General features: G+C 46.9%; 1 protein-coding gene across 5 annotated transcripts in view; it reads left to right on the top strand.

The window, feature by feature from the left end:
* Grid1 (glutamate ionotropic receptor delta type subunit 1) overlaps window positions 1-27,003 on the top strand; it is a 705,633-nt gene that overhangs the window by 153,944 nt on the left and 524,686 nt on the right. For all 5 annotated transcript variants that reach the window (XM_074079329.1, XM_074079330.1, XM_074079331.1 and 2 more), the window contains one exon: window positions 3,725-4,009. In XM_074079329.1, coding sequence (XP_073935430.1) covers window positions 3,725-4,009 — 285 coding nt within the window. The remainder of the gene's footprint in view (window positions 1-3,724; window positions 4,010-27,003) is intronic.

The raw sequence follows: 27,003 nt of genomic DNA, 5'->3' as shown, positions 1-27,003 counted from the left end.
TATTATTTTTATGTTAGAAGCCTTCAAATAATCATCATTCCAATAGTTGCCCCAATTAGCAGGCCATTCACAGTGGATTAAAAATTGACTCACATTGGGCCTCTCCATTAGCGCCTGAGAGAGACTTCCAGCCTTATTTATCCACCCTGTTCCCTGAGGCTGGGCACAAGTGATGCTGTGAGCCAGCCATGCCCACCTCCATGGGAGGGCTGTCAGCATGGGGACAGGAATGAGATGGCTCTTAGGTGTGATGGCTGATACTTCTTAACATCTTGGGTGTGACTTGGATGGAGATGTTGATGGAGAGATGGGGATGGCCCCGGGAAAGGGGCTAGAAATTGACACCTGTCTGGCATCTTTCTGTGTACAGCATGATATGGGTGCTTGGATTCCTGTTCTGAGTCAGTTCTCCCTGAGTCAGTTCTGGGCAGAAATCTTATCCCCCTTGAATATAAGACTGAGTCTTAGAAAGGACACATGCCCAAGGCCACATGGATACTGATCAGAAGGGTAAACTCGGAACCTGGATTTATGAGATTCTATGTTCTTCTTCCCACTCCTGGTAAGGGGTTCTTCCTGGTCCTTGGGTCTTTGTCATTCAGTCCCCCCCATCTCTGCTGGTCTATGTTCTTTTCTTCCTTTGAGGCTCTGATGCCAACCACATGAATACACCCCCTCTGTACCATGGAGAGCTTCCTTTCTCTTTCCTCATGCCAAGTGGTGGGGTCTGTCCTGGTGGATCCCAAGTTCTTAGGGCAGAGTCTTGTGTAGTGGTGGGTGTGCCAAGTGTATGCATGAAACATATTGGAGGCCAGGTACCAGTCCTCAGTGTGCAGTGGCATGTGTGCCCAGATGGGGAAACTGAGGCTCAGAGAGGTTCTGACTTTAGAGCCTGGTGTATATGGACTGAGGATAGGATTTACCATCAATAGTCAGGTGGTGAGTTGAGAGGGAACTGGTCAGATGATCCAGGAGTGACTGACGATTAAAGAAGGGCTCTCCCTCCAGTGTCTTGGGGCGGGACCAGCCCTCCACAACTAAGGGCTGGGGTTCCTGGAATTTCTGCCCTGGTGTTATTCAGTTTATTTTAAAAGATCGCATTTTAAGATTATAAGTGTAATGTCTTGGCATTAAAGAGATTATATACAAAAGAAGAAAGGACAATCCATTCATCCCCTCACTGCCTTAGCTCTTTTGTTTTTTCTTGCTATTTTTTTTTAATGGGCATGCTTTCTATCAAGTTGTAATCAGGGTGAGCACATAATTTTTGTGGCTTGCTTTTTGTCACTTGACAACCTCTTAGTACCTGTGTCTGTGGCAGTGTGGAAAGAAACTGGATAGGATCTCAGTCCAGCCTTGTCCCTCATGGTCGATGGTTGTATGGCCTTACATCTCATCATCTGGGACACAGATGAAATGATCCCTTCCCTACAGGATGTCCTGAGACATCCTGTATCAAGTATTTGACAAGGAGTTTGCCCCAGAGGAAATTCTCACACAGTAGCCTCCACCCCCTCCACAGCCTCACTACTTATCTGTTACTGGAGGATTCTTCTTCCTTTTCTGAGGGAATTATACATTCATGTCAAGAAAATTTGGCAAAGTACAGAAAAGAAGGAAAACAATTTCCAGACTTCTAAATTACAGTCACTTTTAACATTTTGCATTATTTTCTTCTGGTATTTCTTTCATGCAAGTTGGGTTTTATTTAATTGATACCATAAAAAATACATGTAATTTTGTATCATTTTCACATACCTTTTTATGGCAAACACTTTCCTATGTTACTGTAGTGCCTTCCTGAGTAGTCTAAAGGCTGGATGTGCCTTTGGCAAATGGAGCACTTTTATAGCCACTCACTTATTTGCATCTGCATCAGCAGATGCATCAGCAGTGTTTCTAGAGTACCACTGAGGGTCCTGGGCATGCTGGTTTGGATAGGTGCCCAAAGAGGAACTGTTGATCATGGGTATGAAAATGCCAGGGTCCATGATACTCTTGCAGCAGTCTTTGCTGACTGCCATGTGCTGGGCCCCATGTGTGCCTGGGGAGGGACAGCCCCCACCACAGGCACCACCCTGGTCCTGCTGTAGCTTGAGCTTGAGTGGGAGGGAGAGAGTCACACTGGCAACTTGTGGTGCCATGACAGGGGAAATGAAGGCATCCCCCATTAAGGGGCCCTTAGCCCACCTGGGGAAATAGAAAATGAGTCCTGAAGTAAGAGTGAGTGTGAGGGTCGAAGAGGTGAGTTTGAAGGGCAAGGTAGGCTAATTGGCTAGAGTCTAGTGGGCAAGGATGGGCGAGATTCCTGAGGCTGCAGACATGTAGGGCCTATGACAGCCCTAAGGATTTGGACTGGACCCCCAAAGCTCTCGGGGATGATGGAGGGCTTTAAATAGGCTTGACATGATTGGATTTTGTTGAAGCCCAAGAGAGACTTCATTATCCCTTGTTTAACCACCTGAGCCTGGCCTTGGAGGCAAGGATTCAGCAGCAGGGAGAGCTGTGGAGTTTGAGGTGTCATCCATGATGCTCCTGAGGGCAAAAGGGAAGCCCCTGCCTTTGGTGTTGGCCAATGTGGTAGACCCTCCCCTCTCACACCTTCCCCAGCCTCCACTGCCTTCTCCTTGGGATGGTTTCCCTTGTTTTTTGCCTCCTTTCCCAACCCTATCTGAGGCATTACATAAACCCAAGGGCTCCTGCCAAAGAACCGCACTGTCAAAGTTGTTCAAAGTCTGCTGTGTGCAGCAGATGGGCACTGCCATTCACAGGCTGTGTTTTGAAACCGCATCTGCTTTTCCACATTCCTGCCGCCACACAAAGCTTCGTAAAGAACATTTGCTTCAAAACTGGTGCATGGGTGTGCCATGGGGAGGTACATCTTTCTATTAGCTGGTCTGCTGTCCCCAAACTGCATGTGTGTTGCTAAAAGGGCCTAAAGCCCCTTGTGGCTGCTGGGTGACTTCAAAAGTCGAGCCCCTGCATTCATCAATCCCAGAAACAACTGCTGGTTGCTCCTTTGCGTTACTCCTCTGCTCCTCCTTAATGACCCTGGCTGCAGGCACATCTTCCTTTGTGATTATCAAGTAGCTTTTGAACAATCCTGGGCTTCTAGAGCCAACCACTTCATCTGGAGTTTGACCCAGTATTTTCATGATAGTACTCAAGTGGATGTGGCCAGAAGACCTAGTCCCTGGTTGTTTTTTGTTTGTTTGTTGTTTTATTTATTTTTCTCCTACAACCATGGTCCTCTGGGTAAGTACATGTCTCCCTGACTTATGGATGTCATTTGGTTTTTCCAGTCCCAATCAGTTCTGTTCAGTCAACAATCGTAGAGCACATAGTGTATTCTCAGTCCATGGCTAGCTGTGGGGATGCACAGAATTTTTGACTTTGAAGGAGCTCATGGTTCCAGGTGGGAAGCAGGATGACTAATTTGGGGCTCTGTTGGGTGAATCAGGAAGATTTGGGGTGGATTCCTGCTCTGCCATCTTTCTTTGAGTGGCCTGAGGTAAATGATTTTGCCACTTCCAACCATCTTGACAGAGTGGTCAGTGAGACTGCTCATGATAGCTACTGGTCTGCCTGGGATGGGTTCTTGTCCCTGGTGGGAGGCAGCAGCCATCAAGACCCCAGCTGTGAGCTGGTGGCTGGTCTGTGAACTGAAGCCTGGGTAGCACTGTTTGGATGTTGACTCCTCCCACTCTCTTCCTTCTCTTTACAGCCTGTGATCTCATGACCCAGGGGATTTTGGCCTTGGTCACGTCCACTGGCTGTGCGTCCGCCAATGCCCTGCAGTCCCTCACAGATGCCATGCATATCCCACACCTCTTTGTCCAGCGCAACCCTGGGGGGTCACCGCGCACTGCCTGTCACCTGAACCCCAGCCCTGACGGTGAGGCCTATACACTGGCTTCGAGACCACCTGTCCGCCTCAACGACGTCATGCTCAGGCTGGTGACAGAGCTGCGCTGGCAGAAGTTCGTCATGTTCTACGACAGCGAATATGGTGAGTGGGGGATGGGTGGGGGAATGCTGTGGGTCTTGGGTGCAGAGATGGCTGGGTGCCAGGAGAACTGAGACCTGAGGCTTCACCCATGGTGGTCCAGCCCTGGGGAGCTGGCAGGACATGAATCAGTGGTTGGTGGTCCAAGGTGAGTGGACCTTGGGGTAGTAGGGCCCAATCTTGAGCTTTATGAGTGGGAAAAGAGCTACAAAAACAGATCCCTAGGCAGGCACTTAAGTTGCTTAGCAACAGCACCTTATCAGGACAGCTGAAGTTTGAATCATCTTAGAATTTTCAATAAAATATTAATAAACTGCTGGCAGGGATCCGAAGAGCTGCACGAAGGCAGTGGTGGAGGCCGTCAGCCCTGGTCTTCCTGGAGGCCTCCCCTCCAAAGATTGCCCCTCATGCTGGATGCTTCCCTAGCCTTCTTGGCTCCTTGCTTCTAGCCTCCTTGTTCTGCCCTCAGTTTCAGGGTCTCAGGCTGGGGCAAAGGTCAGAGGAAGAGAAGCCCTGAGTGTCACAAGGCCAGCCTGGGTTGGTGGGTCCGGGGACTCTGTGTATGGCTGAACTTGGCTTTTTTGAAGTCCTTTCATAAGAAAACAAGCATAATTTTGTTAAGAAAACATAACACAGTAATGTCGCATACCATAAGATGTGAAGGATGTGTACTGAAAGCTGTTGAAAAATGGGGGGTGGGAGGTAAGGGGGTAAGGGAGAGTATTTGAAGGAATTGAACAGCCCAAAGTAAAGCACACCCACAGTGGGCATACATTGAGACACCCTTTGAATGTCAACTTAAATACTAATAATGAAAACCAGGATTGCAAAATAGGCACAGTTGTGTGTGTGTGTGTGTGTCTGTGTGTCTGTGTGTCTATGTGTGTGTGTGACTAGTGGGACAGGGGAGGGTGAAGAAAGGAGATTAAGGTGATGGTGTATGGTACATGGACTTTATATACCTATATGAAACAGAACTAAAACACCTCTTGCAATTGCTTTAAGTCGGGTGGGGAGAGAGTTGAGAGGGAGAGATAATGGGGCATTGTAAGTAATGTACAATATAAGTCTGATAGGAATCGTCACTACAAATCTTCCCAGATATAATGAATATATCCTAATAAAAATTTATAACAGCAAAAAAAAGAAAACGTTAAAAGTGGGCTTCAGAGCAATGGCTTTCATGTTTGCTTATGGTCGTTCTTGTGTAGGTGAGTTTTGAGTGCTAAGATAAAATGTTTTCCACATTTCACATTTAAAACCTTTATTTGGAAATAATTGAGATTTACATATAATTAGAAGATCCTGTGTGCCCTTCACCCAAGTTCCCCAAGGGCAGCACCTTGCCTGAGTCTGTACAATTTGACATTGAATTAGCCCACAGGCCAGTTCTTAGTTCACCAGTTTAAATGCACTTGTGGGTACACCTACACAGGTGCAGGTTGTGTGATCACCAGTCAAGGTCCAAAGAAGTTCTCTCTTAGGGCATCCTGTGTTACCCCTTTTAGTCACAGCTACCCCCAAACCTCTTAGAGGATGAGGGGAACTGGTGAGGGTCTGCAACCCCACAGCCAGGGCCAGAATGGAATGGGCAAACCTTGCAAGTCCCATTTTGTCTACTGGTGAAAATGTTCCTTTGCCAAGAATGTAACTAAGAAAAGAACTCAGCATATGTTTGCATTTGCCTAAATACTCTGCTTCCTAAGACTGGGTGCTGTCCTCAGCTCTTGAACAAATATGCTGTTTGGAGCCTTCCAGGAAGAATTGAAAGAGCAAACAGCTACTGCACTGAAGTAGCGATGAGGTGGCAATGGGGATAAGGGTGGCCTGAAGCTCCAGGGACTTGACTGGACTCTGTCCAGGACCTGGCCTCTCCCTCACACTCTGTTCAGTCCCAGGTCCTTCTGGAGGAGTAGGGGACCTTGTAACAGCTGCAAGGTGTCAGAGGATATATCTCAGGGACCAGGCCTTCCCCTGAGAGCCCTTTGGGCTCATGGCTCAAGTCCATGCTCTGAGGCTGGGCCCTGTGGAGTTGAGCACTGCCAGGGCTTTGGTCCAGTATGTGCAGACCCCTCCCTGCTTCTCCTAGGTGCCATTGCTCCCTATCTGCTCTCTGTCTCTCTCACAGACACACTTCTCTCTGGGGTCTGGGAGGGACCTGGGGAGTCCAGCCAGTCCTGTCTGCCTCCTGTGATTCCTGCGGACTGAGTGATGTCTAGACCCTGTGTTTTCTTCTTATCATACCTCTCTTCCTTACTTAGGTCAGGAAGCAAGTCCTCAAGGACAGGCATCCTGGTCCCTACCTATCCTGGAGAGCTGACATCTTGCTCATACTCTTTTCTGCCCTCAGCCTGCTTGGCTTATCCTGAGACTCAGGAGGGCTGTCCTTGGTGAGCACTGAACTCCCTTGCCAGGCATTCAGCCCCAGGAGAGCAGGGCATGTGCTTTTTACGCCATGTAAAAAGCACATGCTGCCCAGCATGGGATCTGGCTCAGAGGAGCCCTCCTGACACAGTCACCATATGAATGAACAGACTCAGGATGAGGACATAGATCTCCAAACAATTTTTATCAAAGACCAAGAGAGATGGGGAGAAGCTGAGGGCCCTGGATAGTCTGATCTCTGAGTTGGGATAAGGGTATGGGGCTGGAAAACACATTTTATTCTGGTTTCATTCTGAAGACAGACTCTTCTTCCTGGCTCTTCTCCGTCACTCACACCTCTAGGTTAGCCAAAGGTGTGCGGTCTATTCTGACTTGTATGCCTCTGCTACCTCTGGTGGGGTTGAAGTTAACTTCCATAAAGATGCAGGGTGACTAATGGCTTTCATCTGGTGGATCACTGTGTGTGATTGTTCTGAGGAACCCTGAGTGCTGTGTTGGGAAGGAGTCTGAGGTTGTGTGTGGTGCAGTAGTAAAAAGTGGTGTGGTTGCTCTGGGAGGCTTCCATGGGGCAAGACAGGGACTAGCAGTGACCTGCCATGCTTGCTGATTCTGACCTGGAGGTGAACAGAGTATACCTCAGAGCTGCCATCCATACTAGGAAGTCTGTCAGAGTCAAGTGGCCCGTGGTGCTGTCCAGGGTGCTGACCCATTTGGCTTTAAGCTTTCCGGAAGCTGGAGATTTTTTTTTTTTATTCATATGTGCATACAATGTTTGGGTCATTTGCTGCAGATCTTTTATTGTTTACCATGTAGGGCCTCCTGCTTTTGCCCACCCTGAAATTGGCCTCTTGATTTGATAGCCCTAAATATACTGTGCAAAGTTTTCACTGCTCCTAAACTTGCTGCGTGTCCTGGCTGTGCCCCTCAGGCCCAGCCTAGCCTCTGGTCTGTTTTCCAACATGGCTTTTGTTAGTTGAGCACAGGTAGTGGAAGCCCATGTGTTGTTTAATGCAACACACTAGCCCTCAGCATGGAGGTGTGAGCTGCTCCCTTGGCATGGCTATGGTGATGAGGCTGAGGCTACGGTGGATTCACACTGCCCACGTGTCTCAGGGCCCCTCCTCCACCCCACACACCACAGCACTAGCTGCAGATGAGCCAATTAAAAAGCAAATTGAGTACAAAGTCTGTTTTATTTCTTGCAAAGTCACATAGAAGTGATTTGGGGATAGAGTGACTTTTCTTGATGCTGATCTGTGTTTATACAGATGTTATTTCATTTAAGACACCCAATGCCGTCCAAAGCAGGATTATTGCCACTTTTTATAAATGAGGAAAATGAGGCTCAGGGAGATTCTTTTTGACTTTAAGACCCTCACACTTAGCCAAGGCCCCATCCTATTTCTGGAATGTGGGACGTGCTAGGCTCTAGCTTCCCTCTCCCATCCCCAGTCAGGCAGAGTTGATGCCAAGAAGGCAGAGGGGTGGTGTAGAATCAACTCAGCATGCCCTGAGCTGATGGCCAGTCTCTGTAGTGAGCAGCATGCATAGGGGTCTTCCTCTGTGGGCTGAAGCCTGATTCTTCCTCAGTCACTTGTCAGGCTCTCTTCAAACCCCAGGAACCTGAGGACTGGACATTTGAATCAAGAATCAGAGATCATAGATGGAAAACTCATGGACCCTGAGACAAAATTCAGCAGAAGGACGTGCTATAGTTTGGATGTTGAATGTCCCCCAAAAGTTCATGTGTTAAAAGCTTGGTTTTCAGGGAGTTGCTGTAGATCTGTGAAAGGTGGGGCCTCATGGGAGGTCTTAGGTCATTGGGATGTGCCCTTGAAGGGGATTGCAGGACCCAATTCTCTCAGTCCCTCTCTGTTTCCACTTTGTGAGGTAAGCGGTTTGCTCTGCCATGTATTCCCACCATGAGGTGCTGCACTTATCAAAGCCCCAAAGCAGGAAGGTGGCCTGAACTTGGACTTGTGAGCCAGTGTAAACCTTTCTCTTTATGTGTCATTTGCCCCCAGGTACATCATTACAATGACAGAAAGCTGACTAATACAGGGTGAGGGAGGGGTTTGTATGTATATGGTTTACAAAAATATGAGATGTGCCATTTGGTAAAATTCCATGGAAAATACTTGTATGCTTGTTGTGACAGCAAAAGGAAAAATAAAAGAGAAACTGACATCTGGGATAGAAAATCTGTAACATGAAAATACCAAAAGTTTGGATTGAACAGAACAGAGAACTTTCTGTCTTCCCACTTCAAATGCTGGTGTGTGTGTGTGTATGTGTGTGTGTGTGTGTGTGTGTGTGTGTGTGCGCGTGTGTTTGGGGGGTTGCTAGTAGCTGTAGCCATAATTTCCCTCTAGTGAGTACATTTGGATGAAGGTTGTAGTTGTGATGGGATCTTAGATGTCATTGGCTCTTGCATTTAACAAATATTCATGAAGTCCCTACTGGATACCAAACAGTTTGCCGGGTGCTTGTTTTGGATGGAGAAACTTGGCTAAAGTTGCACAGGACTGGTATTAGAAGTCAGGGTCCAGGAGCCCTTTTCTTTATAGCATCTGCAGAGTATGATAGATCCTTCATGGCTTCTGGTCCAGTCTGCAGGCCTGGGATGGTTGGGACCTGGGATTCTGCAGAAACAAAGACGCAGGCCTCTGCCCGAGTGGTCATTGTCTGTGCTCGTTTAAAATTTATTATTATTTAGCAGTACTGGCAGGCACTCTAACACTTGAGCCACCCCACAAGCCCTTTTTATTTTAGTTACTTTCCAGGTAAAGTCTCACTTTTTAAATGGGGCCAGCCTCAGACTACTGTCCTCCTACCTGTACCTCCTGAGTAGGTGGGATTACAAATGTGAGTTACCATGCCTGGTCCTAAAATTAGTTTTTTTTCCTTTTAAATTGAAAGTTGGGCTGGAGGCGTGACTCAAGTAGTAGAGTGCCTGCCTAGAAAGTGCAAGATTCTGAGTTCAAACTCCACTTCCTCCCCCTCCAAAAAATTTAAAAATTGAAAGTTATCCATGCTTATAATGCATATGTCCAATTAAAATAATAATAAAATGAATAATAATAAAATTTTTAACCAGGTTAAAAATGTAAAAGAGCTCTTATGTGCTTCATTCTGATCATTTCTTCCCTCACAAGGGGGGCTTAACCACTATTTTGCTTGCATGCTAACCAGTACCTGGCTTTACTTCATAGTTAGAGATCCTAAAATATGTATAGTTCAGTTGGTCTGTTTGTGAACTTTGTATGTGTGGACGAACACTTCTGTATAATTCTGGGATTGCTTTTTTCACTCCACAATAGGTTTCTGAGATTCATTGATTTTATATGGACATACTAATCATTTTTATTGCTGCACAGTATGTCCAATTTATTTATCCATCTCGTTAATGGACATTTGGGTAGTTTCAAGGGTTTCTTTTTTATTACAAATAATGCTGATGAGAACATCCTCATATTTGTCTGTTGGCATTTGTGAGCAAGAGGTTTCGAGGGTTTAGTCTGAGCAGAATTGTTGGAGTAGTGGGTCAGTGCCTGTTTCACTTTATTAACATCACTGAATCTTTTCCTAATGCATTCCTGCCTATCTATACCATCCCCCGCTGCCTCTGCGGGCTCTTTAAATGCCCGAACATCACCAGCACTTTGTATTGCATGAGCTGTGATGTTTCTAGTGCAAAATGTTCTTTTACTCTGATGTTGATTTCCATTTCTTGGTGATAGATGAAGTTGAATATCTTTTCCCTCTTTACGGGCAGTTCCTGTTTTCTCTCATATAAAAAGCATTTGTAGTCGTTCATTTTTTTCAGTGATGAGTTAAGTGTGGCAACTACTTTCTTAAAGAGAGTTGCTTGTCTCGAGGAACAGAAGCTCTTTGTTGTATTGTTGTCAGATATACTCATCTTTTTAATGGTTATATCTCTTTCGTGTCTGATTTTAGAAGTCCTTCCCTACCCAAATGTCATAATGATAGTTTCCTGCTGGATCCTCATTCCTTTCATGGACAGCTGCCATGTCCATCCAGGTGGGCCCCAGCATGAGTCCATTTCTCCCTGCAGCTCCCTGACCCTGTTCTGCTGTGATCCCGATCTTGTCCTTGGTGGAGATTGAAGAAGGCTCATTCTCATTGGGCACAGCCTGTGGCAAGGTGGTTAGGAGAGCTTCCAGGAAAGGTGACATTTAAGTAGGTGCACAAAAGACAAATAGGCAAAGGGACATGGGGCATGGATGAATAGGAAAAGTTCTAGGCAGAAGGAAGAGCATGAAGGAAGGCCCAGCAGCCATGGAACGGAGAAAGATCATGTGGCTGGATTATGGCCAGTGTCCAGGGATGATGATGGAGAGATGGGCTGGACAGGTCCTAGATTCCTCACTGAGAAGCTGAGCTTTCCTGGATGTCCCAGGAGCCACACCTTGATGTTTGAGCTGGTGCTTTTTGGTCCTATTCTTCATACTCAGTCCAGAGACCTTAGGGCGGACAAAGGAGGTGTGGCCTTTGTCCCTAGAAGGCTCTGGTTCTTCCAGTGGCTCCTGCCCCAACTCATCTACTGCAAACAAAAGGGAAGAAACCAACACATGGACAGGGACTGTGGTCTGACTAAGGACAAAGCAAGGGCCCAGAGTGCATGTCCCAGGCAGGGCCTGAACGTCCCACTGACCAGCTCCCGCTCCCTCACTCCAGGCTGTTTGACAGGAGGGAGCTTTAGCCATATTGGCTCATATCATCCTGCAGAGGTCCTATAGTTTGGGCATGTACTGCCCTGCTTTACAGGCAAGGAAACCGAGGCTCAGAGAAGTGAATAAACTTGCTGTATGATAAAGCTGGTTAGTGGCACTGGCCAGCTCTGATTCCCAGAGCCCATGCACCTCTGCTCGCAGCCTTGTGGCAAAGCCGTGGGCAGCAAATACCATGGGTGAACTTTCCTAATGCACGGGTTTGTTGTGGCACTGTTCCTAATAGCAAAAATAGACAACAATCAACCAAGTGTGCTGGCTCATACCTGTAATCCTAGCTACTTGGAAGGTGCAGACTGGGAGGATCCCATTTCAAGCCAGAGTGGGCAAAAAGTTCATGAGACCCCATCTCAACAAATAAAAAGTTGGGCATGGTGGTACATACCTGTCATCCAGCTAGGCAGGAAGTATAAATAGGAAGATCAAGGTCCAGGGTGGCCCAGGCATAAACGTGATATCTTAGCTCAAAAACAACCAAAGCAAACTAGCCTATAGTCCTAGCTACTTGGGAGGCTGAGATTGGGAAGATCACAGTTTGAGACCAGCCTGGGCAAAAAGTTTGTGAGATTCCATCTCAATGGAAAAAAGCTGGGCTCAGTAGTGTGTACCTGTCATCCCAGCTACTGCAGGAAGCATAAAATAGGAGGCTCGAGGTCCAGGCTGGCCTAGGCAAAAAGCAAGACTCTATTTGCAAAATAACCAGATCAAAAAGCTCCAGAACCATGCCACAAGTGGAAGAGTGCCTGCCTAGCAAATGTAAGGCCCTGAGTTCAAACCCCAATATCACTAAAAAAAAGAAAAGTGAAAAAAGAAATGGGAAACAACCAAAATGTCCATCCTTAGTGAAATTGGTTAAATACACTGTGCTGTATACATTCAATGGGAAATGATAATTCCAGGGCTGGCGGAGTGGCTCAAGTGGTAGAGTGCATGCCTAGCAAGCATGAGGGTCTGAGTTCAAAATCCAGTACCACCAAAAAAAAAAAAAAAAGAAGATGATAGTTGCAGATGTGGTGCTGTGAGCCGACAGTAAGAAAGTGAGAACAGTGGTGGTGGTGTCTCTTGTGCCTGAGCAGACATGCATGGTCACTGAAAGGAATGCTGGTTTAGAGAATTGGGACAGGGATGGGAGATACATTTTAACCACGTGGTTTCTCTGTGCTTCAGAATCTTCTGTGGAACCAGCATGGTCATTTCTGAGCCAGAAGGGAAAGCATGCAGCAGAGTGCCTGGCAGATGGTCAGTGGACTGTGTGGTCACAGTGCACCCTGTGTGCAGGCATGGGGAGCCTCAGCAGAGCCTTGGTGCAGATGTGGCTCTTTGCCACCCTGGCTGTGGATGGTCCTTGAGCTTAGTTGGGGCCTGGGCTCTAGAGAAGTTCTGTTTTTCTTATTTTTATATTTTGGAGACCAGGTCTCACTAGGTAGCCCAGACTGGCCTCAAACTCATTGAGTGTCTAAAGCTGGTCTCGATCTTGTGAACCTCCTGTCTCATTGTGCACTGCTGTGCTTGCCTTCTAGGGCAGTGTACTTGGGTTGAGTCCCTGATCTGCCTCTATAGCTGTGTGACAGGGCAAATCACTAAATCTCTCTGTGCAACAGAATCTTCATTTGTCAAAAAAAAACAGGGAAGGGAGAATTAAGTAATCATCCTTGCCCAATGTGGTCCGCGTGTGTTAACTGTCTCATTCGAGGGGCTTAGCCCAGTGTCTGTGCATCCTAAGTGCCGGTTTACCATTGCACTGGTTTACCCAACTGTGGTCCTGTTGCTGCCCCATCCTTCCTTGGCTCCCAAAGTCATCCTGTTGAATCGTCAGGTTACTGGTGAGTCCCAGGCCTGGTGTGTTCTGCAGCCCAGAGCACAACTGTGTCTTGGTTGTGTTCTTGCTGCTGTGTTCTTGCTGGTCTCAGTGCTCTTACCTGCAAGGTGTTTTCCCTGCCCCAAGCTGGGGCTGAGCTGCCTGGCCTTCCTGAAGTGATCCTATGGAGATCATCACACCTTCTCCAGCGGGAGGGCCACACTGGTTCCACGGTGAGTACCTGATGGCTGTCGCACTCCCCACTGGCATCTTCCACAGTGCCCCTACCTGAAAGAAGGAGACTGATCATGACCAGCTCTGTCCTCACCAGCCTTCTTGCCTACAGTGTCTCAGACCTGCCCTGGCAAAGCAGACTAGAAAACTCAACACCATGACCAGAGAGCTCATTAATAACACATGTCGTATCACTAGGGTGTTAGTTTAAATTGAAGTAATAAATACTTTCTCCAGATGAAATGAGCAAGTGAGTTTAATTGCTAGGAAACCTGCAGAAGGAGTTCAACAATAACTTTACCCCGACGAGTGTTTGGGGTTTTGTGCTTCAATCTAATTACAAAGAAACTGTACTTTGGGGCATGCTAATTGTAGTGTTCGCCAGAAGACTCAAGTTCATTAGCTCCGAAGTTCCCTCACCCCTCCATCAGATTCCAGAGTGTGTTTGGGGATGGGAGACGATGCCTGCTGCAGGCGGGGATGAAGAAAGGGGAGCGAGTTTGTGCTGGCTTTCCCATATGCCCCGCTGTGTGGCTGTGTCCTGAGGAGACCGGGGAACAAGACTTTGGCCAGGCCTTTTGCAATTTCCTCTTCCCATGACCCACCGCAGTCACTCAGAGGATGCAGATAGCTCTTGATGACATCCTCTCCTGCTGGGGTTCTCCTTCCTCACATCTCCTCGACCCTAACACGAGATGGAACAAGGAGAGGTTTTGTGTGTGTGTGTGTGTGTGTGTGTGTGTGTGTGTGTGTATGTGTGTGTGTGCGCGCGTTTGTTTTGAGACAGTGTCTCACTATGTAGCCCAGGCTTGCCTCAAACTCATGATTCTCCTGCCTCAACTTCCTAAGTGCTGGGATTGCAAGTGTGAACCTCCATGCCTGGCTTTGGCTGTGTTTATAAATACAGGATTCCACAAAGCATACCAAGCTGGATTCAGGTCCGTGTGCCACTGCTTACTGCATCCAGCAAGCCACATGCCCTCTGAGCCTCGGTTTTCCTGATCTGTGAGATGGGTATCAGAGAATTTCTAGGCTGCCCAGTTTCTATCACAGCAGTGGGGGCAAGAGCCTTCCGCTTGAAGAGTTTTTCTGTTTGCCTGTTGCAAAAGGACTGCAACCTGTGCCACATGACTGAACAACCTAATGGGTTTTTCCCGCCTGTTGTTCATCACTGACGTGGCCGGGCAGGGACCATGGGATGCCCATGGGATCTTGCTTGGCCTGTGCTCAGATAGTATCTCTTGAATAGCTTTAGGACATCAGTCCCTGTGAGAGTTTTGGGGAGATAGAAAGGCTGAGGGCACCCTGAAATGTTTCCTTGTATATTCAAAGTTCTGCTATGACCACTGGAATGTTGTACTTTCACACAGAAGTAACAGCCACAGCCCTTGCTTTGGGCCTCCACTCCTTGCCCATGGTGACCTCCTTTCCTCCTCCCCACCTGTCTTCTCTCCTCCAGCTCCTTGCTGCTCTTTGAACCTGCCAGGCGCAGCCCTGCCTCAGGTCCTTTGCACTGGCTATTCTCTCTGCCAGAGACACTCTTCCTGCAGATAGCCACAGGCTGCTTCCTACCTTCAGGAGTGTATTTTCTCTTGGTACTCTTTTCCCCTTATTTTTGCCATTAAATTTATTCCTATTTATTTGATTTTTGATGTCTGTCTTTTCCCAACTAAAATGGGAATCCCACATAGGAAGGCAGTTTATTTAAAAATATATATTTATTTCTTAATTGACATAGTAATGGTACATACTTATGGGGTACTGTGTGACATTTAAACACATGTAATGATGTGCAATGATCAGATCAGGGTAATTGCCATATCTGTCACCTCAGACATCGATCATTTCTTTGTGTGGGGCACATCAAAATCTCCTCCCTACCAGCTCTTTTGAAATCTACAATTAATTGTCAACTGCAGTCACACTGCTGTGCTAGAGAACATCAGAAGTTATCCTCCTGTCCTGCTGCACCAGGCAGGTTTTTCTTGGACGAATGATGCTGGTTCTGCACCATTTAGAACAACACTTAGTAGGTGCTCACAAGATGTTTGAAGGAACGAATTGATGTTTTCAGCAGGGTCATTGCCCATTGTTCTCTTGGGAAGCTTTTCTTTTTTCCTTTAAATTTTTGTGGCGCTGGGGGATTGAACCTGGGGCCTTGCACATGCCAGGCAGATGTTCTACCACTGAGCTTCACCAGCAGCTCAGGCATCTGTTTCATTCTTTGAGATTTCCAGTTGCAAATGCAATCCCTACCTCCTGTGGGCCTGAGGGTGTGTGAGAGACAAGCTCCACCCCTCTCCTTCCCACAGAGACCCCCAAGTGGGTCAGGGTCAGGGCTGGGTGGGTCTAGATGTGTCTAGGCCTCCAGACTGTGGGGCACAATGAACATGGAGTATCTGTTCCTGTTACAGCACTATGGTAGCCATGTGGCTGAGGGTTGGCTATTGTTGGAGGACTTGGTAATGTGCTTCTGGGCACATTGATGACTCTCTCTGGTCTTTCATTTTCTTGTTTTGGTACTGGGGATAAAAAAAATGCCTGCCTCAGAGAGTTCTTGTGAGGCTGAAGCGAAATGAAATGATGGATTTGAGAGCAACTTGCTCCCTGTGGTTGCAGACTGTTTCTCATTTTCTTGCTGCACCTCAGTATCCAGGACAGCGCCGGGCTGAGGGTCAGGTGAGCATGGAACAGATTGCTTTGAGCGGCCTAGAACCTGGAGGAGCTGCACCTGCACTAGCCCTGGAGGCAGTAGGTTTTGAATTGCAGCAGGAACGCTGCTTGTGAAATGCCAGGCTGTGGATGGCACCGTGTGTTCTCTGGGGAGGAGGCTTCCAGAGGGTCAGTGGTTTAGGACCAAGCTGGGAGGGGACAGAAGGCACCATGGGAAGGGGCTGCAGCAGCACCACGTGACCAGGCAACCTGGGGGCAGAGTGGAGGCATGATGGTCTCAGGTGCATTCCTGTGTTCACGGTAGCTTCCCAGTAGATGTGACACATGTGTGGTGACATCAAGGCCTGTCCTTCTGGGCCAGTCTCTCCTGTCCTGTCAGGATGCTCAAGAACAGAAGCCTGTCCATTTTGGTTGTGTTGCCACTTGTGTGGCTGCTGTTCCTCTGTAGGAAGCTGTATAGTTTTGATTTTGGTGGCAGCTGTCCATCCATGTTTCCATCTTGAGGCTTTGGTAGGGGTGACAAGGACACTGTGAGCCATAAGATGGAGGGCACACTGGGGCATGGCCATTTTCTCTATGCCTCTGCAGGAATCTATGTATCCAATTCTGTGCTGGAAGTTGTCCTCCAACCTACCTTCTTAGTGACTGTGGGTTTCAGCTGCTGCTGACCTTGCCTGGGCACACTATCTTTTGATTTTGGAGACATTGTTTTGGGCTGCACTTTCTCCTTGTCTGCTTATTTGTTAGTTTATTTCCTGCGCACATCCAGAGAGGATTTGAAGGGCATCTGATGATGCTTAGAGCCATGGTAAGGTGAGGAAAGCAGCAGATTTAGAAAACCAAGACCGAGGCTCAGTGGCTGTGCTGCCTGGGCGGGGAATAAGATCACTTGTGGTTATGACTTCCTGGCAGCAGAGGGAAAAGGGAGAAAAATGTGAGTTACAGGCCCTTCCCATCCTTGGCAAGGAAGAGGCAGAGGCCCATCCTTGGCAAGGAAGAGGCAGAGGGACTAGACGTTTCCGAGTCCTGCAGAGAATTCCCCCAGGGACGCAATGTCTGCAGGGGAGACTGCGGGAAAGAGTGGATGGTGGCTTTGGTTCACCTTTCAAACCGGTGCATAGAGACTTTTGTTTGATGCTTTCTCAGGCAAGTGCAGTTTGCTGACAGCGAATGTGGAGAAGTAGGGCCTGCCTCTGTGTGAGCTTCATTTGGCTTGGTGGTATGCTCAGGTGTTCCTTGTTGCCCACTGAGTGAAGCCTCACGTGTCTTCTTCAGTCCAGTTCCATTAGACACCTACCTCCCGAGGGCCTTCGCAGTCCTGGGTGTTGGGTGGGGCTCTGGGAACTGGAGAGGAGCAGGCATATGTGATCTGTGTCCCTTTGGTCTGACAGTGACTGCATAAACCAGATGCGGCCATGATGGAGCCATGAACGGTCTGCCACAGAGCTGCTCAGTGCCTGGGAAGCCTTTGGGAGTAGTGGGGGGTGGAATGCAGTTAAGTCCTGAGGGAGTGAGGAGGACCCAGCAGAGGGTACTTGGGCAACTTGGGGGTACCAGAAGGCTCAGAGAGGCTGCTTTATGTTCTTGGGGTGATGGGAAAAAGTGGAAGTATAGACTACTTTGGTTTTCTTGTCCTGAAATTATTATCAAACTGTGAGTAATATACAAAATGAATATGGAAAAATTAAAACATTTAAGGTAAAAGGTAAGCACCTTCAAGGCCCCTTCTTTTGCCTCCCTACTTCTCCTTCCTCTTCTCCAGAGAGACGTAGAGGCCCTGTCTTGGACTGGCACTTGGACACATAGGTGTTTCCATCCTGAACACAGTGCTATCAGGACTGTTTAGTGACATGTTCTTACACGACGGGCTTTGTGATAGGCTTTGGCTCCATGTTGGCCCACTCCGTTCTTCACCAGCATTCTACAAGGTAGACACCTATGATCTTTCTTTATTCATTTCCTGGTTCAGTGGCACCTTGAGTCTTGCTATCCCTCAGTGTCATGGTGCATGCCCTTGAATAGACTTCTACTTATTTATCTAAATGTGTCTAGGGGAGGTGCATTGCTAGAAAATGGAGTTCCAGGTCATGGAGGACCCTGTGTTTTCAAATTAGGAAATGAGAAGATGGTGGTGAGGTGGCAGTTACCAAAATAAGGCAGCAGGCAGAGAACAGGCCCAGTTCTGGTCCCTGTTTTTCATAACTACTTGGAGAAAGATAACTAACTTCTCCAGTGCCATATTGCTGAGGAGAAGTGTGATCAGACAGAAAGTCAGGGACAAAATCCAAAGCGAGAGAACCAGATGACATGTGGCAAGGGCCTTCCTAGGTCGGCAGCAGCTCTTGTAAGAAACAATTTGAGAATCAAGTCACCTGTAGCATGGTGGGCATGAGAAATGGGAGGCAGGTGGTAAGGATGGGCTTGGGAGATGGTTTCTGTATGTGTCCTGCCCTGAGGGAACATGCCCCTTTGGTAGTCTGGAGCCAAGCTGGTGTGAGGTTACAGAGGAGGTCCTGGGCATTGTGGCTGGTGAGCCTGGGGCTGTGGAAGCACTGATAGGAACCTATGGGTGGAGATTCCTCTGAGTGGCCCAGGCCCAGGCCCAGGATCGGGATGAAGGGGGAGGTGGTGTGGGAATTAAAGATTCCAAATATGAGGAAACTTTCTAGTTGTCAGAGCTGATCTGAGTTGAAAAAGGCTGCCTGTTTCTCCTAGGGAGCCCTGGGGCACTATGGCAGGAAAGGTCCTTAGCTCTGGCTCACCCATGAGCAAGCATCTTTGGGTGACTAGTGATTATGAACTCAAAGTCATCACTGAAGACCTGGACATTGCCTCCCTGTGCCTGGAGGCTTACCAAAGCCATTGGTTTGAGCCTCACATTCATGAATGATGAATGATGTGTCCTGCAAAAGAAGGGAATAAACACAAACTGTGTAATCACCCTGTGCCACACTCAGCCCTGTCCTCAGCTCAGTGTCACAGTTACCCAGCAAGGTGGGCATCTGCCCATAGCTTGTGGTGGAGTGGGCTCCAGCTTTCAGTGGGGATTTAAGTTGCAAACTCCCATTCTCCTGACTACCCGTGCTGTGCTGCAGGCTACAGGTGGGTATGTTCTAGGCGCTATGCCCAGGAAAGAGGAGGGAGCCAGGGGTGGGCACAGCAGCATCCTGAAGGCCTCACAGGAGAGGCTGTACTTTGAAGGGAGGCATTGTCTGGCTGCCCGTCTCCTTACATTCTCCCTGCCTCCCGTCCACTTTGCTCTTCGACACACAGTCCCTCACATGTTCTGTTCATACAGGGACAGACACAGAATAGAGCACGAGGCCTGCGGACTTGGGCCCCAGGCCTAATATTCATACTCATCATGGGACCTTGAGTGATTTTGGTGCTGGAGTTCCATGTGGCTCTTTCGTATTGTTGTAATGTATGTGTGAACGTCACCAGAGGGACCTTGTCCCACTGGCTGATTTTGCTGTGCTCTGGGAAATTCCCACTTTTCTTATTTTATGATGGAAATATAGGTGTATCACACAAAATTTGCCATATTAACCATCTTTAAGTGTACAGTTCAGTGGTATTGAGTACATTTCACACTGTTGTACAGCCATCAGCAGCATCCATCACTGGAAATTTCTCATCTTCCCAAACTGAAACTGTACCCATTAACTCCCCCTTCCTCGGCCCTGCCACCCACTATTCTCTTTTCTGTCTTGGTTCCTTGTGTAAATAGAACCATGAAGTATATGTCCTTTTGAGACTGGCTTATTTTACTTAGTCTAATGTCTTCTGGACTCATTCATGCTATAACATGTGTCATGACCTCCTTCCCTTTTAAGGTTTAATACTATTTCATTGTACAGAGGGAACACATTTTATCCATCCAGTATTTTGTCCATGGACTCTCGAGTTGCCCCCACCTTCCTTCCTCAGTCTGTTGGAAGACAGTGAGGTTGCCAGGAGCCTGTGTGAGTGTGGGCATGTGGAGGTACTCTTGCTGTATGCGCACTTGTAGGTGGTATACATATTTGCATGTTACACCTTTTGGAACACATCCATTCATCCCTCACTCTGCCCACAAAAGTCACCTTCCTTAAACTCGCTGCTCTGCCTAGACCTCCCACTGGCCTCCTCCTTATGGTTTGAGTTCAGATCTCTTGGTGGAGCCCATATGTCTCCGAGGTCTGTCACTCGTGTCCCTCCCTGGCCTCTTCTCATCACTTCTTCAAGACCCTCGTGTCCCAGCTGCACAGGATGGATCAGCTGGGACTCTGGCAGGGAAACAGCTCCCACTCCTGTTGCTCAGAGGAGAGGAGTTAACATGGGGAATACAGACAGGTGTCAGCACAGGTGGGAACAGGTGAAGTGGAAGCATGCCAGCCTAACAACTGTAGGCATAGGCTGACACCTTGGGTGGGATGGACAAATGGAACAAATGGTTTTGGAGCCAGGACCACCCAGGTTTGGGACCTGGGAGCTTGAAGGAGACCAGCTATAGTCAGAGACACCTGACACAGAGACAGTAAAATACTGGCTTCTCCCCTCCTGCCCTAGTCTCCTGATGGTGCCTCTCATTGACCGATTATAACTGGAGGCTTACTGAATCTGGAAAGGGGACTTTTGGGGGATGCTCAACACTTCATAGCACAGAATGGGAGAGAGCAGGGGAAGGATGTGAGGGAGCACTGGTTGAAACTCCCATGCCCAGGGACCTGCCTTCCTGCCTCACCCTCACCTTGCACACAGCTCCCTCACCCTCACTAGGTGCCTCCCTGCCTGACAGCTATTCCTCTGTTACTCAAACTTCTTTTAACATCTTGTGTTGGAAGCCTTCCCTGCTCCCCCTGCTAGACAGGCTATTTGTCCTCTGGGCTCCATGGCTGTGTGCGTGTCTCACACCAGGTCACTGAGCTATAATCAGTCACTGCCTTCTCTCTCCCCTTCTGGGCAGTGAGCTCCTTCAGGGCACAAATCATGAGTTCTTGATTTTGAACCCTCGGCACCAAACACTGGGCCTTGCACATCACTGTTGTGTGAGTCAGCAAATGGGCTGGAGGTAAAAGAAATAAGATGCCCAGAGATCTGGTGCACACACACACACACACACACACACACACACACCCTCAGGTGCCTATGATAATTAAAGTCAGAGGCACAGATGAATGTAGTCTGTGGTCAGCTATGAATCTTGCTAACAGCCACCAAGAAAGATCAATAAATTTGCCTCTTTCCTTCTAAGCTGGCACAAGGTTTCACTGGAGGACCTAGGGCAGTTCAAGGTGAAATTCTGCTTGTGTACTTCCCATTAGGTCTGTGTAGGGCGGGGAGGGGTTGGGAGTGGGGGTTGTGGGGACATCAGGTGCCCTGCAGACTTGCAGGGTGGGGATGTCACTGGGTCCACTTGAGGCTTCCCTGAGCCTCAGCCACTGCTATTGTGGTTGAGGGTGCTGGCTACAAAGCCTGGCTGTGCTGGGGGGCCCTGCCCCTCTCCGACACTACACAGGGCCTGGCTCTATAGCATGGTTGGTGAATTCAGTGAGACCAGTGATGTGTCTAGCACAGGGCCTGGCACATTGGGTGAGTGCTATGATTACTTTTTAACAGAGGAGTTGGCAGGAGTGGGTGGCAGACAGTGGGTGTGGTGGATGTGAGTCCCACAGCCACCAGGCAGCTCTGCCAGTCTGCTGGTGCCTGAGAGGAAGGGAAGTGCTTTACATGTCTGTCCCCATTGCTCTCAACCCTCTGGCAGCCTTGGTTTTTGCCTCCCTCAGGGAGTAGGTCTTGCCAGTGGAGCCTCTTGCTGGGCTTGGAGACATGGGACAGCTGGGCAGGGTGGGAGGTGTGGTAGGCCAACCCCAGCAGGGGTGCTCTCTTAGTGTACTGAAGCTCCCATTTTCCCTCTGGGTTGCTTTGCAAGGGAGTGAACTGATGATCCCTGGAGGGGACAGGGGCCTGAGCTCTTGCTGGCTTGGGGATGGCCACTTGGCTGCCATGGGAAGGCCTCAGCCTGTTCTGTGGGAGGAGTAGGGTTCAAAGTCATACAGCTTTTCTGCTCACTTTCCAGGTGTCCTTGAGTTGATTTCTCTTCCCGTCCATGCAGTGAAGAACAAATGACCAATTGCTTGCTGCTCCATTCACTTTGTCACGGGAGTCACTTTGTGTTTGTACGTGTCACTCATCAGTGCTCACTGAGTGTGTGCTCTGCCAGGGACTTTGGAGGATGGTCAGTAAAAAGATCCTGAATGCTCCCAGGGTCTCCACCCAGCCCTGCCGTTGATACTAGCCATGGAGCCTTGGGTAGGTCTGCTCCTCTGGGACTCACTTCCCTTCTAGCAGTTGGGCCAAAGGCATGGTCCCTGTGTCTGTGACATTTCTATTCATATCTTATGTAGCAGCTGTGACTAGAAGCTTCTTAGGAGATGGCTGGTGGAGGCTCCTTCTTGAATTATTCCTCACTTGTTGCTGCCATATGGAAATGGCTAATTCCATGTTCAAATGAGCTCCAGGGTCAGCTCGCTCTGATCTGGCCTGATGCCTCCCACACTATAAATACTTCTGGAGCTAGGGCAGCACTGATTCTTCCTGGGGCCTCCAGCCCTCTGGCTGCTCCTGGAGAATTTCATGTCTCCTGGTGCAGTTCACTGCTGGGTCCCTTGGGTGCATTCGTTAGTTCTTACCAGATCCTGGGAGGATAGTATAATTAGCAGTGGATGGTGGCTAACCACTCAGGCTCTGGTGAGACTGTCTGAACTCAAGTCCTGCCTCCAGCATCTCTAGCTAAGGTGAAACTTGGATAACATATTCTATCACTATGTTTTGAATTGCTTGTAGGCAACTATATTACAGCCTTCTCTGAGGGAGTCGGTGCTGATAGCACTTAGCACATAGAAAGCACATGGTCTGGCATGCAGAAGGTGCATACCAGGTGTTTGGTATTATTATCCTCTCCATTTTGCCAGTGATGAAGTCAAGTCTCAGGAAAGTTGAGTAATGTTTCTGAGGCTATGGAGCCAGCAAATAAGGGAACAGGTCTGTTTGACCCCAAAGTCTGTCCTTTTCCTATAGTAACCTACATAGGTAGGTTTGTGTCCTCTGAGGCTTTGTTCATGGAAGGGCCAAATGACAAGGTAAAAGGTTAAGTGGGGCCTGGGGATGCCTTTTATTGGTTATCCTTTGGGATGTCCTGTGGGTGCCAGGGAAGAGCCTTCAGGTTCCTAGTTTCCCAGCTTGTGCCTCGAAAGCAGATCCAAAGGAGCAGGTGGTTCTGTCTGGGAGTTGGACTCTGCACTTCCACATCCTTTCTTCTAAATGAATAGATCATATCTGCGGGACTATGGCTGTAGCAACTTCTGTTCACTGTTTGTGGGGTGCTTATTATGTGCCCTGAGTGTGGCTCAAGGAAGTGGTGGGGACAGATGCTTGTCATGGTGATAGGAAGGGAAGAAGCACTTACTGAGCAGTTACTATAATGCCAGCATTATGCTTACTGTTTAAAGCTTGATCTCCTCAAATTGTCCTAACAGTCTTTAAAGTAGGTACTTTTGGTCTCATTTTCCAGGTGAAAAAACTAAGGTTCAGATAAATTATTTACTAGTCTAAGGTTATCCAGCAAGGAAGACAAAAGTGATGGCTCTGTGGCTTCAATGTCCATTACCCCTTAGAAAAATAGGAGGTTCTCAAATCAATGACCTCAGCTTCCACCTATAATAGAAAAAGACAGCAAGTGAATTCTAAAAGTAGAAGAATAGAAATAAGAAAGATCAGAAAATGATGCAATAGGAAAGAGAAAAACGGGCTGGTGGGGTGGCCCAAGCGCTAAGAGTGCCTACCTAGTAAGTGTTGACGCCCTGAGTTTAAACCCCAGTGCCACTAAAAAAAAAAAAAAACCAAAAAACCAGAAAAACAATAGAGAAAAGAAAGGAAACCGAAAGCTGCTTGTTCATGGACATGAAATTGATAAACCTCTAGACAGACTGATCAGGCAGCACAAAACAAGACAAAGCAGCGGCAGCAAAAACAACAAAACCATGAGAAAAGACCCAAGTCTCCAATGTTGGGAATGAGAGCATTGATAGCAGTGGAGATGTTCCCGATGTGAAAACCCAATAAAGGAGTATTATAAAAATCACACCAACAAATTTGACAGTCAAGCTGAAATGGATACATTCCTTAAAAGACACAAATTATAAAAACACACTCAAGAAGAAATAGAAAACCTAAATAGTCATATAGCTTATTAAAGAAATTGAATACGTTGTTTAAAAACTCTAAGAAAACTGCAGCCCTAGGTGGCTTCATTGTTGAAATTCTGCCAATATTTAAGGAAGCAATATTACTGATATTACTCATGCTCTTCCAGAAAATTGAAGAGAAGGAACTACTTCCGAATTCATTCTGTGAGACCAGTGTTATCCTGAAAGTGAGACTGTTCACAATATCACAAAAACCCTAACTGCTATCTCTCATAAATACTGATATGTAAAAGCTTCCACAAAAGATTAGTGGCAATACATAAACTGGACAAAGTGGAACTTAGTCTAGTGAGGCAAAGGTGGTTTCACACTTAAAACCAGTTGATTCTGTTTACTGTGACTATAGGCAGGAAAACACATGCTGTGCAAGGTTCTCTATGGATCACTGAGTTTGAGTCCTTCGGGTATGTACCCAGGGTGGTACAGCAGAATCGTATGATAGTTCTTATTATGGCACGGTTCACAATGGCCAAGTGACGGAATCAGCCTTGGTGCCAATCAACAGTTGAATGAATGAAGTAATATATTCACAATGGGGTATTTATTTAGACATAAAGAACAACAGAATTATGTCATCTGCAGGGAAGTGGGTAGAATTTGAGATTATCATACCAAGTGAAATAAGCCTGACTCAGAAAGACAAATATAATGTTGTCTGTTACATGTGAGACCTGTTTATTTTTAATTCTTTTGGAGTACATGGGTTTGAACTCAGGGTCTGCCCTTGCTAGGCAGGCACTCTACCACTTGAGCCATGGTCAGCCCCCCTTTTTTTTTTATTCTTGGAACTGGGGTTTGAACTCAGAGCTTTGCATTTGCAAAACAGGCACTACAACTTGAGTCACACTGTCAGTTCATTTTGGAGTTGGTGGTCTCTTCCCAGACTGGCCTTGAACTTTGATCCTCCCAATCTCAGCCTAAGATTCCACACATGAGCCACAGATACCCAACTTCCAGTCCTTTCTTACTTTAGTTAGTTTTCAGGTAGGGTCTTGAGGGTTGTTTTTTTTTTGGCCTGGGGCTGGCCTTGGACTGTGATTGTCTTGCCTACAGGCTTCCATGTACCTGGGACCACAAGTGTGTGTTATCATGCCTGGTTTATTGATTGAGATGGGGTCTTGCTAACTTTTTGCATAGGCTGACCTTGAACGGCATTCCTTCCAGTTTCCGCCTCCCGAGTAGCTGAGATTACAGTCATGAATCACTGTGTCTATCCATATGTGGAATCTATATTTAAGAAACCTGAAAGCAGAAGAGAGGAGGGCAGTGGGAGAGTTGAGGCGAACAAGAGAGGGTGATAGGGGTGAGTATGATAGAAATACATAGCATCCAAGTATGAAAATTCAAAATGAAACCTATTATTTTGTGTAATTCACTAAAAAAAGAAAACGTGATTTTGATGCCATAAAAAAGCATTTGAAAAATTTCACATCCAATTATGTGAAAACTCTCAGTAAACTAGAGCTGTAAGGAAATTTCTTCAACCTCATAGAAGGAATTTATGAACAACTCACAACTAACATGATACTTAATGGTGAAAGACTGAGGATTTTCCCTTTAATTAAGATCATGAACAAGAGTGTCTGCCATCAATAGCTATAGCAAGGTAGCAGGATATAAAATCAACATAGAAAAATCATTAGCATTTCTATACACTAATAATGAACAAACTGAGAAAGAATATATGAAAACAATTCCATTTACAATAGTCTCAAAAAAAATCAAATACCTAGGTGTAAACCTAACAAAAGATGTGAACGACCTCTACAAGGAAAACTATACACTTCTGAAGAAAGAGATTGAGGAAGACTATAGAAAGTGGAGAGATCTCCCATGCTCATGGATTGGTAGAATCAACATAGTAAAAATGCCGATACTCCCAAAAGTAATCTACATGTTTAATGCAGTTCCCATCAAAATCCCAATGACATTCATTAAAGAGATTGAAAAATCAACTGTTAAATTTATATGGAAGCACAAGAGGCCACGAATAACCAAGGCAATACTCAGTCAAAAGAACAATGCTGGAGGTATCACGATACTTGATTTCAAACTAAGTTACAAAGCAATAACAATAAAAACAGCATGGTGCTGGCACAAAAACAGACATGAAGACCAGTGGAACAGAATAGAGGACCCAGATATGAAGCCACACAACTATAACCAACTTGTCTTTGACAAAGGTGCTAAAAATATACGATGGAGAAAAAGCAGCCTCTTCAACAAAAACTGCTGGGAAAACTGGTTAGCAGTCTGCAAAAAACTGAAACTAGATCCATGTATATCACCCTATACCAATATTAACTCAAAATGGATCAAGGGTCTTAATATCAGACCACAAACTCTAAAGCTGATACAGGAAAGAGTAGGAAATACTCTGGAATTAGTAAGTACAGCAACTAAGAGGTAGCATAGATAAATGGGACTTCATAAAACTAAAAAGCTTCTGTTCAACAAAAGAAATGGTCTCTAAACTGAAGAGAACACTCACAGAGTGGGAGAAAATATCTGCCAGCCACACATCGAAGGACTGATAACCAAAATATATAGGGAACTTAAAAAACTAAATTCTCCCAAAACTAATGAACCAATAAAGAAAAGGGCAAGTGAACTAAACAGAACTTTCTCAAAAGAAGAAATTCAAATGGTCAAAAAACACATGAAAAAATGCTCACCATCTCTAGCCATAAAGGGAATGCAAATTAAAACCACACTAAGATTCCACCTTACCCCTGTTAGAATAGCCATCATCAAAAACACCACCAACGACAGCAGTTGGCAAGGATTCGGGGAAGAAAGGAACTCTCTTACACTGTTGGTGGGAACGTAAACTAGTACAACCACTCTGGAAAAAAATCTGGAGGCTACTTAAAAAGCTAAACATTGATCTACCATATGATCCAGCAA

This window comes from Castor canadensis, chromosome 7 (assembly GCF_047511655.1).
Source record: "Castor canadensis chromosome 7, mCasCan1.hap1v2, whole genome shotgun sequence".
Classification (NCBI taxonomy): Eukaryota; Metazoa; Chordata; class Mammalia; order Rodentia; family Castoridae; genus Castor; species Castor canadensis.
The sequence above is the reverse complement of the archived record's forward strand: the minus strand, read 5'-3'. Positions and strand labels throughout refer to the sequence as shown.